The sequence below is a fragment of the Platalea leucorodia genome, assembly GCF_965183815.1.
Source record: "Platalea leucorodia genome assembly, chromosome: 2".
Classification (NCBI taxonomy): Eukaryota; Metazoa; Chordata; class Aves; order Pelecaniformes; family Threskiornithidae; genus Platalea; species Platalea leucorodia.
Window position 1 is genome coordinate 7,810,980 of NC_138824.1, and position 13,175 is coordinate 7,824,154.

At 37.1% G+C, this 13,175-nt stretch overlaps 1 protein-coding gene across 6 annotated transcripts in view; it reads left to right on the forward strand.

The window, feature by feature from the left end:
- DLG2 (discs large MAGUK scaffold protein 2) overlaps window positions 1-13,175 on the forward strand; it is a gene marked incomplete at both ends in the record, with an annotated part of 1,048,402 nt that overhangs the window by 739,934 nt on the left and 295,293 nt on the right. For all 6 annotated transcript variants that reach the window (XM_082337994.1, XM_082337996.1, XM_082337997.1 and 3 more), the window contains one exon: window positions 10,046-10,182. In XM_082337994.1, coding sequence (XP_082194120.1) covers window positions 10,046-10,182 — 137 coding nt within the window. The remainder of the gene's footprint in view (window positions 1-10,045; window positions 10,183-13,175) is intronic.

Below are 13,175 nucleotides of genomic sequence, written 5' to 3' on the forward strand. Positions count from 1 at the left end.
GTATTTATAAAAACATTTTTATTGTCTTTTACAGCAGTAGCCAAATTAAGTTCTAGTTGGGCTTTGGCCCTTCTAATTTTCTCCCTACATAACGTCACGACATCCTTGTAATCCTCCTGAGTTGCCTGCTCCTTCTTCCAAAGGATCATAAGCTCTCCTTTTTTTCCTGAGTTCCAGCCAAAGCTCTCTGTTCAGCCAGGCTGGTCTTCTTCCCCACCGGCTTATCTTTCTGCACATGGTGACAGCCTGCTCTTGCACCTTTAAGATTTCCTTCTTGAAGAATGTCCAGCCTTCCTGGACTCCTTTGCCCTTCAGGACTGCCTCCCCAGGGACTCTGTCAACCAGGCTCCTGAACAGGCCAAAGTCTGCCCTCCAGAAGTCCAAGGCAGCAGTTCTGCTGACCCCCCTCCTTGGTTCTCCAAGAATTTAAAACTATTATCATTTTGTGATCGCTATGCCCAAGATGGCCTCCAACCATCACATCACCCACCAGTCCTTCCCTGTTCACAAACAACAGGTCCAGTGGGGCACCTTCCCTAGCTGGCTCCCTCACCAGCTGTGTCAGGCACTTATCTTCCACACACTCCAGGAACCTCTAGACTGTTTCCTCTCTGCTGTATTGTATTTCCAGCAGGCATCTGGTAAGTTGAAGTGCCCCACAAGAACAAGGGCTAGTGATTGTGAGACTTCTCCCAGCTGATTATAGAATATTTCATCTGCTGCTTCATCATGGTTGGGTGGTCTATAACAGACTCCCACCATATCTCTGAGAAAAGACATTTCAAAAAATCAAATTGTAAGCAGTTAATCCTGTTCCTAAGCGGTAGATCTTGGATTTATCTGCTTTACATCACTAATCTTCACTTTTTTAAAAACATAATTTGACTGCTTTTAACATGAAATGTTTAGACTCGGTGTATCACGTGGCTTTTCCTAAAAGAGCTGAACTGCTTGCTGTAATTCTTGGAATGTCAGTGTATGTCAAAAATTAAATAATTTTCTTTTTCTTGTACTTACGCTAGTAAAATTGTGACAGTGTGATTTAATATGATTTTCAGTGAACCTGAATCCTCATTAAAGCTTTAATAATCAGCTTATTGTGAATAATTAGGAATACTGCCTTCTCTTTTCAAGACAAATTTTAAAGTATTCTTGAGAATTCCTGTTGCGCAATTAGGCCACTTCTCATTGTGCTTTCTGGGAAATTTATTCCTAATTAATTTGAATAAATGTAAAAATATAGAATGAACACAACTTCTAATGAGGCTCTAAGTGTATTTTCCTAGCTTGCTGTTTCCTTTCTTTTCAACTACATCTGAAGGGAATGTATCTTTAGGGATAAATATACGCAGGCAAAAAATTCATAATGGGAAAAACGTTGAACTGCAAAACTAAATAGAAAAGAAGCGATTGTTTTCATTTGCATGTTAGAGAAATTTTTTACAAATTTCTACAAATAGCAGTGTAATTTAACAAGATGCATTTTCAATTCTTTATTAAAGATTACAGAAAGATTACCTTTACTGTTATGATAATGTAAAACCAATGCTTTATCTACTGTACCTACAGCAAGATTGTTTTTAAACATGCACTCACCGCTTTGCAGGTATTTATGTCATAATCTCTCTTTCCCATCATCTCCTTTCTGGCTGGAATTTTTTTAAGCTAAGGAGTGTACCCCTGTGTCCTGAGAACAGATTCCTTTCTTTCTTGTTGTAACCCAATAAATTCATCTGCAGTGTTTGATTTTGATGCCCAAAAGAATGAAAAAGCAGTTGGAAAAGAGCTGTAGTTGCTTACATTTGCTTCTGAGGCCAGAGCAGAGTAAATTAGCAAAAAAATCCCTGAAATATCCAGAAGACTTTTTTCCATATTCTGGACTCTTCTGCATTTCTGACTTTTGTGGGTCTCAGATGATGTTGATGAATCCCTTGTGTCCAAAGAAAAGATGTAACACATTGCATTCCCCTATCACCAGCAGAAGAGCAAGCTCAGAGAAAGCAACATTAGGCAGGGAGCTTTCTGGCACATCCCAGCACATAGCTGTTTTGGAACAGGTATAAAGAGCTGTAGGTAGCATTGTGGTAGCAAAATTTTAAAATTACATATGCTTCCTAATGGTATGGATAGCAGTTTGTAAAATTTGAAATGGAGACTGCAAACCTGAGGTATTCTCAATCAAAGGTACAGAAATCAGCCTGCCATCACTGCCTACTGGATCACCAGCCAGCAGCTACTACCACAATCTTTCCCCTGTTGAGTTTTATCTGGCTGCCATTATTCCAAGCCTTTAGTCCTTCAGAGAGCTGTTTGGGGTAGTATGAATGTGCATATGCACCAGTGTACTGAAGTCATTTTAATCTCTGTGAGATCGTTACCTCTGTTCTCTCTCTCTCATCAAGCAAGCAGCATGACCAGACCTCTGCAGATTCCTGCACTGGGCTGAGCAACAAGATTGCATTACTACAGTGTTTTAAATTTCAATTATTTTTTTCTTTTTATTCAATTAAGAATAGTTAAAATTAGAATTATTTTATTGAAAATTATTTTTAAAATTTGAATTTGTAGTGTTTAAAATTTATGCAGATAAAAGCAGATGAAAGATGAAAAATTTTACTCTTTACTTTCTACTAAAAATTCTGACGAAAATCTGCCTCCATACAGAAAAGTTCTAAATCCTCTCTCGCTGAGGTTATGGAAGGGTCCAGTCCCTCAGAGTGATGCATCAGTGTTGCTGTGCAATCAGTGCTCATTTGCAAGGAAAGGATTTTCTTTGCCTGTTGTATAATCACAACTGCCAAACTGTATCCAGTCATAGCATCTCTCATGAGCATGCTGGCCACACTCTGGGGAAGTACTGTGTGTGCTCTCCGGTTTGATCCTCAGCAGAGGCTGTACTGAAATATGGCATCTCTGTTGGTTCAGTAGTATGGAACAGTGATGAACTGGCAGCCAGAACGTGGGGATTAATGAAAATAATAACTATAAAAATGGCTGTGGGCAAGAACAAAGGAACTGTGTAACAACTGCTGGATAAATAGCTAAAGGCATGACACACAGTGTAAAGGGGACAATAATTTTCTCCTTGTGTAAGGTGGTTTCAGAGAATATTCTTCTTACCTGGTGGCACTGTACATCATTTTTATTGTATCTGACATCAACTGGGAAATAACCGAAAACAGTAGATATTTCTGCAAAAAAAATGTCAAAACAATAAGGAAGATGGTTGAAGTTTTTGACCCAAGGCTGTTAGAAAGAAACACTAGATAATGATAGGCTCAGTTAGATTTGTAGGGGCTTGGGCCTTTTTCCCAGTTGAGGATATTACCAAATTTGTGGTTACAAAAAGAGCCCCCTAAAGTGATCTGGGAGCAGGGTCTGAAACAGGAGTTAACAATGGCAATGAAAGTAGGCAGCTTTTAAGTATGTTATTAATATTACTTAAAATTTTATGAATCATACTGTACTTTAGACTGACTTTTTCATCCACAGAGCAAAATGTAGTCAAATTTTATTCATTTAAGTCCTTCTGGTATAAACTGTCACATGAGCTGGGAATAGGAATTGTTATAAGAACTCACAGAAATAAACTGATATTTGAATCTACCCCTACAACACGAAGGAGATGAGATAGATAAAGTGACATTTCCTATGCTTAGGATTAATAGTTTCCCAGGAATTGATTCATGGGATGAAAAATAAAGACAGAAAGAGAGAGCTCTGTAGAGGAAGATCAGTCTCTCCTTGTAACATTGGATAGTTATTATGAAACATATTTTAATTTTTGTTTTGTAATGTATTTAATTTTTGTGTGTACCAAATAATAAAGGAATCTGTTGTCAATAATGAACACTAATTGTAAGTCACAGCTGTAACAAGTATACAAAAATTCCACAATTGTGAAGTGCTACTTTAAAATACATGTTATATCTCTCCTCCAGAAAAACTAAAATTGGCAACTAGAGGCTTGAGAAAAGGGGCAGGGGGAGATATTCCCTGCTGTTCCTCTGTTTGTAATTAACCTTGTTTCAGTTTGTTTATTCATATAGCACTAGATATAAGTGTGGTACCTGTCAAAACAAGTCAATCATTATATCAGTCAAAGCATTTTATATTACCCATGTTCCTTTCCTCCCTACAAGTGGAATTTGATCAACCAGAAACCAGGACTGGACTTCATTGCTCCAGGTTTGACAATTTCATTGGTAGGTTCTTCAGTATGATACTGTTCTCCCTTTCAGAGGAAAAAAGAGACTATATAAATATTGGCTCTGTAAGCTTAAGTAATTTCAACAATAAACCAATACTGAGCTATATTTTTTGTAACTGAGTGTTGTAGAAGTGGCTGGTCTGTGTAAAGTCAGGAGCTACCTCAGTCTGGCTTCCTCATTGCCTTGTCCAGTTGCTCACAGGATCATGGCCAATGTGTCATGTCCCACAGCACAGCCAGGGAAGGTCCTCAGTGGGGCAAGTTGTTGCATGGGTACTTTCTGGTTATATTATCTTGTTTTGCTGCCTGAAACAGTTTCATAAAATCTGAGTTCGTACAGTGTGCTGGAGTAAATCAATTTGTTTCACACCTGTAGAAAATTATTGTGGCAAAAAGCAATGAGAGATCATCCAGGAAGGGAGAGTGATATTTATTCATGAAATCTCCAAATAAGTTGCCCAGTTATGTTCATTTTCTCTTATATTTCATTCACTCTTCATTTCCCCCACATCCTCACAAGCCCCAGGATGCATGTGCCGAGGTGGTCTGGCTCACTCGTGTGTGACACAAAGGACATGGGACATCTAACCTTTACCACATCTCTTGGCATTTTCTTGATTGGCAACTATGGACTAATTTTTGGACAGATGAATTATATCCTCTAGGAGTCCACTGTTGTTATGGGGTGGTCCTTTACATTGAACATTTCTTTCTTCAGTCTCTAAGTCTTAAACAAGGCGGCTGCTCACTGCGTTTTTCTTCATTTAGTAAATACACGTCTTTATCGCTATGATCTGCTTTCCTGTTGGGCCTACAGGCAAGAGAACGGCATATGTCACATGCTGTAATCTTGCTGCCAACATCCCACTGTTACAGTACAGGGTCTTCTGCTGACAAGACACCTGTGCTGTGGCCTTAACTGGGTCCAGACATTCTGTCCAGGCTTGACAGAAATGGCTAACTTTTAGTTTTATTGCTAGGAATGTTCTGTATTGTCAATACACATAATTTCCCTAACCTTTGTTCTTTCTTCTAGTTCTTTCGTGCGCATTTCCATTCATATTTCATTTTTTTTCTAGCCTAATATTTCTATTACGAGTCCTATGCATTTTGTGGCTTCACCAAGTTACTCTATGCTCAACAGGTCACTTTGTCTGTGGTAAGGCATCATGTGGTAAAGCCAGGAATCCAGCAATTAGGAATTATGCATTTTATGTCTCTAGAGCACACTGTTTTGGTTAACTACCTGCAAATCACACACTTCTTAGTTACATTTTAAGGTTATGACTTAAATGCTACTTTCTTTGGCTTCCCCATTATTTGGAGGTTCCCAGCTAGGACTGTGAAATTTGTGTTGGATTTACCCTCTAAAATCCTTGTTCTGTTTGCTGACTTAAAATAAACTTGGTTCTCTCTGTAGGATAGTAGCAAAATGCAACATCCCATTTGGGTTATGAGTGAGAGTTTCATTTAACTTCAGTTCTTCTTAGAAAGTTGACATTATCTAGCTGCAGTTGATCTTTTAAGTTCGCTCTTTGGTTACTGGAAAGTGATATGCCCACAGTGTGATTCATCACCTGTGTCTTAAACAGTGATTTTATTATTATCACAGAGGCATCTGTTGCTGGACTAATCATAGAGGGAGACTCCATGCCTACTTTTTACCAGAAAAGTAGTTAAAACATATGTTTTTACTAATATAGTGATGCATTTAAAATGTGTATCTGGTGCAGCAAATAATGCAAAATAGATGTAAATAGTCACTGGTTACCTTTTTCTGAAATAGCTATGATTGAGACTTGGGAGGCTTTTGAATTGTTTTGGCTGCAACTTTTTTCTTTATGGCTTCATTACCCTTTCAAATATTTTAATGTTTTGTTTACTGATAATCCAGGGAAAAGATATGAATAAATAACCTTGACTATTGTTAATATCAACACTTTTTCTGCAGTTTCCCGTTTTGATGGAATAGCTCTTTCCCCTATCCCTTTTCCTTTTTGTGATAACAGTAATGTCTCCTGTCTCATTCCACTATTACACATGTTATTATCCACAGGGTCAGTGATCAGCATTTGTGGAACCCAAAAGCAGATGAATTTTACAAACAGCTATCCAGTGGAAATGGAACAAAATAGAGTTTGATTAATCTTCCCTAGTTTACACATTGACCCAATCTTATATGTGCCTGGTCTCTTCAGTGGTTTTGAATGAAGCTGAGTTTGACTTGGATGTACATCAGTATTAAATCCAGTTATCTTTCCTTTTTCCTCTTGGAGTAGTCTTCCCTTCTTTATAGAACCATACAATCATAGAATGGTTTGGGTTGGAAGGGACCTTTAAAGATCGTCTAGTCCAGCCCTCTCTTTCACTAGACCAGGTTGCTCAAAGCCCCATCCAACCTGACCTTGAACACTTCCAGGGATGGGGCATCCACAACTTCTCTGGGATACCTGTTCCGGTGCCTCACCACCCTCATTGTAAAAAATTTCTTTCTTATCTCCATTCTAAATCTATCCCCCATCTAATTCCTGTTGTGAGGAGACTGGATGCCCTGTCCAAGCTGAGGTGTTGCTGTGAAGCAGATTGCGCATTAGCAAAATAGGAAGCGAGAGAGAAGGCATTCCTCAAAGTGACTCCTGATCTTCTATGTTCTGATGGCAATGATTTCCTAACCACAGGAGTCAATAAGAAAAACGTTATGGAATTAAATATGCTATTTTATTTTCATTTTTTTTATTTCAATGGAGCAATGAAAAAGACCAAATTTAGAAAACATATGTTGCTCCCTGTGTTCCCAAATGTTTGAATGATTCTATGTTTTTAAAATAGAGTAAGAATCTGATATGAGACTAACCTGATGTAGCTAGTGACAAGAGGGATCCACACCAGGCGTGCACAAACCTTTCTGAGGTCTTAAAACAAAACAAAAACCTTCAGTCTAAATGGAGGTGAGACTCTAACTCAGGTTGTGAACTTTTATAGCACTGATCTTCCCACCCACCGCTTCCCACATCCAGCCCCCAACCTTTCAGAAACCAAGAGTGTGATTCATCTCATTTCTTTCAGATGTCTCTGAGATGAGATGAATCATGCTTTAAAAGCCCTTAATGCATTTTCATTGATTATAAAGGTAGCATAAATGATTAGCATAGTTGTCTGATGTCATTTGGCCATATCAATCCTACCCAAAAGTTTTATTGTAGTATACTTTCCTAGTGCCCTAGCAACAAGCACAGTCATTTAAGTAAAATTAAATGGGCCATTGTTCCATTCCCTGTTCTTCCCAAGAAGAAATCTTTTAAAGAAGGCAAATATGATTAGGCAATGAAACTAAATCATTATTGGTAGGAAAGACATGGAAAATCTCTCTCTTCCTCAGTTGTCTCTCCTACCCACTCCCCCTTTTTTCCCCGCAGTATTGCCCCCGTCTTGTTCTGCTCTTTTAAACCTTTTTATACTCAGCACTGTTTTTTCGGATCCCAAAGGCAGACCCTGCTTACGAACACAATGCAGCCCCACGCTTTGTAACACAGCTACATTTTATGTAGACTAGAGAAGCAGAAAAAGTTACTCCTTTTACCATTGTAAACTTTGCTTTTGTAATGGGAGTAGCCTGTGTTAGTGTTCTTTTTTTTTTTATGGTTTCATGTCAGTTGTGCTGCAACCATGTAAACAAACAGCAAACACCAGCACGCCACTCAGCAATGCAGAAAATGGAAGGGATTATCTTCGCTACTATTTGCTTATATTGCAGCAGGACCAGGCTGAGTTAGGAACCCCTTTGCACAAAATACGGAACAGCTATGTGGCCAGAAATGACCTTGCCCTTTACAAGCGTACAGTGTTAATAAAGGGGAGAGAAGAAGATTGAAGCATACCATAACCTAATCTTCCCAAGGTCTTGCCCTAGGTGAGCAGTGGAGCTGAAGCAAGCTCTCTGGCTGCAGTCTAGCCAACTCATTTGCTCTCATCATCATTCTGGAATACTCTCAGATCTTCACTTCACTGCTAGAAGTGTATGCAGATGGCTTTTTGGGTCAAAAGGATGATAGTTATGTCACCAAAGAACATTATTCAATCATTGTTTCTTGTCTACAGCTAATGTTTTAAAGAAAATTTCCACTCTTGATGTTTTCTTAGAATACCTTTTTGCTTCTTTGTTAGTAGTCCCAGGGTAATGAACAAATTCTTCCATGCTGAAGAAATCATAATCTTTTTATCCTTGTAGTTGTCCTGGCCATAGCACATAAATAGTAACAGTGATCACCAGCTTTAGCTGGAAATTAAATAAAGCTTTATTTTAATTATCCCATACTTCTGAATTAGCTTCATATGTATTGTTAATAGTCATCTTAATTAATTAAGTAGTATTTCAATTTGAGACATAAATTCAGAGGTTTCTTTTCGTACTTATTATTTTGGCACTATCCATTAAGTAGTCCATTATGTTATCTTTTTTAAGCTAAAATAATCATCAAGTTAAAATAACGTGAGAAAAAAAAAACAAAAACAAAACAAAAATATTTAATTCACTAAAAAACCCCTTATCTCTGTACTCATACAGCTTCTAAGAAAAGCCTGTGTGTACTAAATGTACCCTCCCTTAAGTTTTATTGCCCAAGCAGTCAGGCTGGTGAGTTTGCGATAAAATGCCAAATTCCAGGCAACTCATTTTTTACTATTGCATTTTACAGCTCAGGCTGCAGCTATTACTAACATGTTTGTTTTAAGAATGAATGAGCAGCATAGATTTCATAGATAAAACTAGTGATTATTCTCTAAATAGATATAACTATTTTTTCTATACAGCTAAAAGAGAAATGCCTGGTTGAAGCAATAATCTAAGCAGGTTATTGTCAGTAACAGCTTATTTGTTCAGATGGAAGTTCCCATTAGGTATATGATCTATGAAAAATTAGCTGTATGAAATAGATTTTTATGGAAATAAAGCACAGTAGTTTCTGTCTTTTCTCTGATTGAGAGATAAAAATGTTATTATAAATGAAAGCAATGATTTGTCTGTTTATGCAATGTGTCAGAGGATAGGAAAAGCAGGAAAAGGGTAAAACTGCCTTTTTTTCTTCCCTCAACATCTATTTATTTTGCCTTCCTTTCCCTGAATCATATCAGCATGTAATATTGACATTGTTCCAAAGTTTAGCTCTTTGGGTGTTTATCTAGGAATTTCACAGATCACTGAACAGTTATATATGTCCAAAGGACTATTGCTTTCTTATTCTATGTATCCATAGCCAAAGATATTTGTGTCCTAGAAAAATATGAGAAGCAGATTTAAATCCAAATATCTACACCATTTATCTTTCACTTCTACAGACTCTTCACTGTGGTACTACAGGAACTTGCAAAATCTGCAGTACACCTCTCCAAGTATTTTTCAAATTGTGTGGACAATCAAAATATCTTTAATTTTGTTCTGATAGATGGTGATGTATTTTATACCAATATTTAACAAAATAAACTTCAAGCTTCAGAGTTTTGTTACTAGTCATGGCAAGTTGTGCTATAACTTCTTGACATAGGCTGCACTGGCCCCTGGCGAGGACAAGCCATGGGTATAGAATCATCACTGGTTCGATTCTTTTTGTCTCTACCTTCCTATAATTGTACATGACAAAGAATTTCCTTAATTTATTTCTATCCCCGACCTTCCAGGGAAAGTGAAAGAGTATTGATCCCACAAATATCTCTTACGTTATTTGTATTTCTGTAAAAAATACTGTAATTGTACAGTAGATTAAACGTATGCTACTCTTGCACTCCTCTTTAATGTTACATATTGCATTGCTAATGTTTTGTTTTCCATATCTTCACCAGGTCTGGGATTCAGTATTGCAGGAGGGGTTGGAAACCAACACATCCCTGGGGACAACAGCATTTATGTCACCAAGATTATTGATGGAGGAGCTGCGCAAAAAGATGGGAGGTTGCAGGTTGGAGATAGACTTCTTATGGTAAGTATGACAAATTTAAATCACATTTTATTTGGCTGAGAATTGTTTCATATAAGGACTTTCATTCACCATACATCTTACTGGAGCTACTCATTACAACTTCTATAATAATTATTAGTTATATTTCCATCATCTTCATTTTGTCCCATTCTTTATATATATATCTCTGAGATTGCAGTTAAAAAAGCATTACTCTGGAAAACCCACATTTTATGAAGAGAAGGCAATGGGTTATATTACTTTGACGAGCCTTTAACTGAGAAGAGAATAAGCATATAATGCATATCAGCAACAAATCAAAATGCACTAGAAAACTTTAAAAGAAGATTTTAGACACACTCTTCATTACGGCAGTACTGATTCTACTGATCGTTTTAAGAAAATTGAAAGATGTGAAAATATGCCACTTAGCTCTCACATGTAGCCACTGTCAGTGGACTGTTACCTACATTTCGGTACATGTAGGAATGCTTTAGGTATGTGTTCCATATAGATTTCTTCCTGATATTTGCAGTGCTAGTACATTGTTCCTTGTAGATAATTCTTTCCCACTCACAGAGTTTGTTTAATTCTTTGTTGAGGGGGAAATCCTGACCCTGGTGAATCAGCAGAAGTTAATCTATGTCAAGTTGTATTCATGTCAATGCATTTGCATAGATTTCAGCAGGTAGAGAAATATTTTTTGAATGAGTGCCATGAAAAAAATGTACTGCAGTAGCTCTATTTTGTGACATGATATCTAAGCAGTAAAAAATTGCCATGAGTTTTTTTTTGCTGACTGCAAAACTGTGCCTAATTGAGGTTTTCTTTATTTAACTAGGGACACTGTGTTCCAGTCACATGTGAAGATGCCCATTCATTTTACACAGGATATTAAACAGAACTGGAAAGGCACTGGGTCACTAGGCTGATGACTCTTTGACTTTTTTTAATTAACCCAAGTGGATAGATAAAACAGCTTAAGAATCAAATGGTGTTATCAAAATCAAAGCAAAATGAAACTAGAACTTACAATTTCTTTGGCATTTCTTCTTCGCAGGTTCTCAGCACAGTAGAATTCAAGTCACTGTTGTATAATGAAGTTTTGGCTCATTCTTCTATAGAAATGTATATTTGTATTTGCCAAATTTGCACCTTATTTTGTTATTTTGCACCTTGTAGCAAATCTGCTTGTATTCAGCTGTTGGTTTTTTTCGTGATGAGAATTCTGCATAGTTTTTGTGTCATCCGTACATTTTTGTTACCTTACTCTTAGTTTCTTCCAACTCACTTGAAGTAATAAATAATATATAAAAAAAATAAAAACAGATGCAAAACCTCCGCGTTCACCATCTCCAGCATAATTTAATCAGGATTAATTTCAATGGAAAAAGTAAGTATTTTATACACCATTATGTATAAATTCATTCTTTCCAGATTTTTCTAGGATTTGTCTCTTAAGCATCTCTTCTCAGTCTTGAACCTGTGATTCACTGCAGTCAGATATAGACGTTTCTTTATTGTGAGAAGTTTATACTCCTATATCTGAGTTCTGAAAATGAGCAGAGGTCATTCTCAGCGTGTTTGATGTCTTTATACTGCTTTCATTTCAGTCTGGACCAGTTCTTTACTTACCATCATCTCCTTTTATCACTGCATGTAAAATGAGCAAAAAAAAATCAACCATAGTATTGCTCTCCACTAGTTACATACTTCCAGACCAAGCTTTTCACTGTTGCATAAGAAAATCCTAGTCACCTTACTCTTTGTATACCTTAACCATAACATTTTTGGAGATAAATTTAAAAGATCAAAATCTATTTCTAAAATTCGTGCAGATTACATTAAAACCATCTTTTCTGATTCTCTCCAGCAAGGCACTCTAATTTATTTATAACTTGTGTACCTTCAATATTTTTTCTCTTTTACTTTGTGAAGCATCTGTCAGTTCATGGCATTAACTTCATGTTCCTTTGTGAAAAGTGAGTGAAAGAATTCATTACTTTCTTTTGGCAGTGTATCAACACAATATTACCCTTGTCATCTATACGGTCCTACTTCTGCTTCACTGGTTCCTTATTGATTATATACTTGAACACTTCCTTTTTTTTTTTCTTCTTCTCAGTAGTGCATCCTTTCTTGATCTTTGTTTTTTCCATCATTTCTCTACAAAATTTACCAGAATTTGCCATCCTTCTGGAATTCTCAGCAGCTGCTGGGGGGCTTATTTCATTTTTGTATATGTGTTCTGATAAGTTTGTATGAAGTGCTTTCAGATCCCAAAGAACATGCAAATCAAATGCACAAAAATTTAAGATGTAATAAAAGAGATGCTGCAAAATCAAAACTAATATTGAAATGTAAAACAATTAGGTGCCATCTGAGCATTTTGCAACTTGATGACCCTACTGTTATTAAATGCAGATTACTAATAGTGTGTTAAGCATTCAGAAGATGTATTATGCAAATACATTGTGATTATTGTGAAATCTATACAAGGGCATGTTATGCAGTTATGTTTCTGTAGCACTGAGCACGCACTTAAGGCTTATTATCCTGAGCACTTCCACAGGAAAATGCTCCATTGTAAGATAATCTTGAGATGCCCATTAGGAAAATTACTGGAGTAATAAGAGTGCTTAAGCTGAAAACTGAACTCCGTGGTTTTTCTAGGTATATGTGAAAGGAACAGACGAGAGCTCTGCTCTGAAGACTTACAGCTAGGTGAAAAATACTCCCTTACTCCCTGTATTCTGGTGGTAATGCCTATGGTAATGTCTGCTACTGCTGGTGGCGATGCCTGTGGTGAGAACACGACTGCACTGGGTGTCTCAGCTAGGTTGCTTCTCTTGGCACTGGAAGGGAGAAAAGGGAAATCACATGTAGAGCATCATAAGCTAACACGATAATTCAGGGTCAGCTATAGGGCCAGACCTGTTTTCTCAGGAATTTATCCAATTGAATCTTGAAAATCTCCAAGGACGGAGCTTGCACAGCCTCTCTGGGAAACCTGT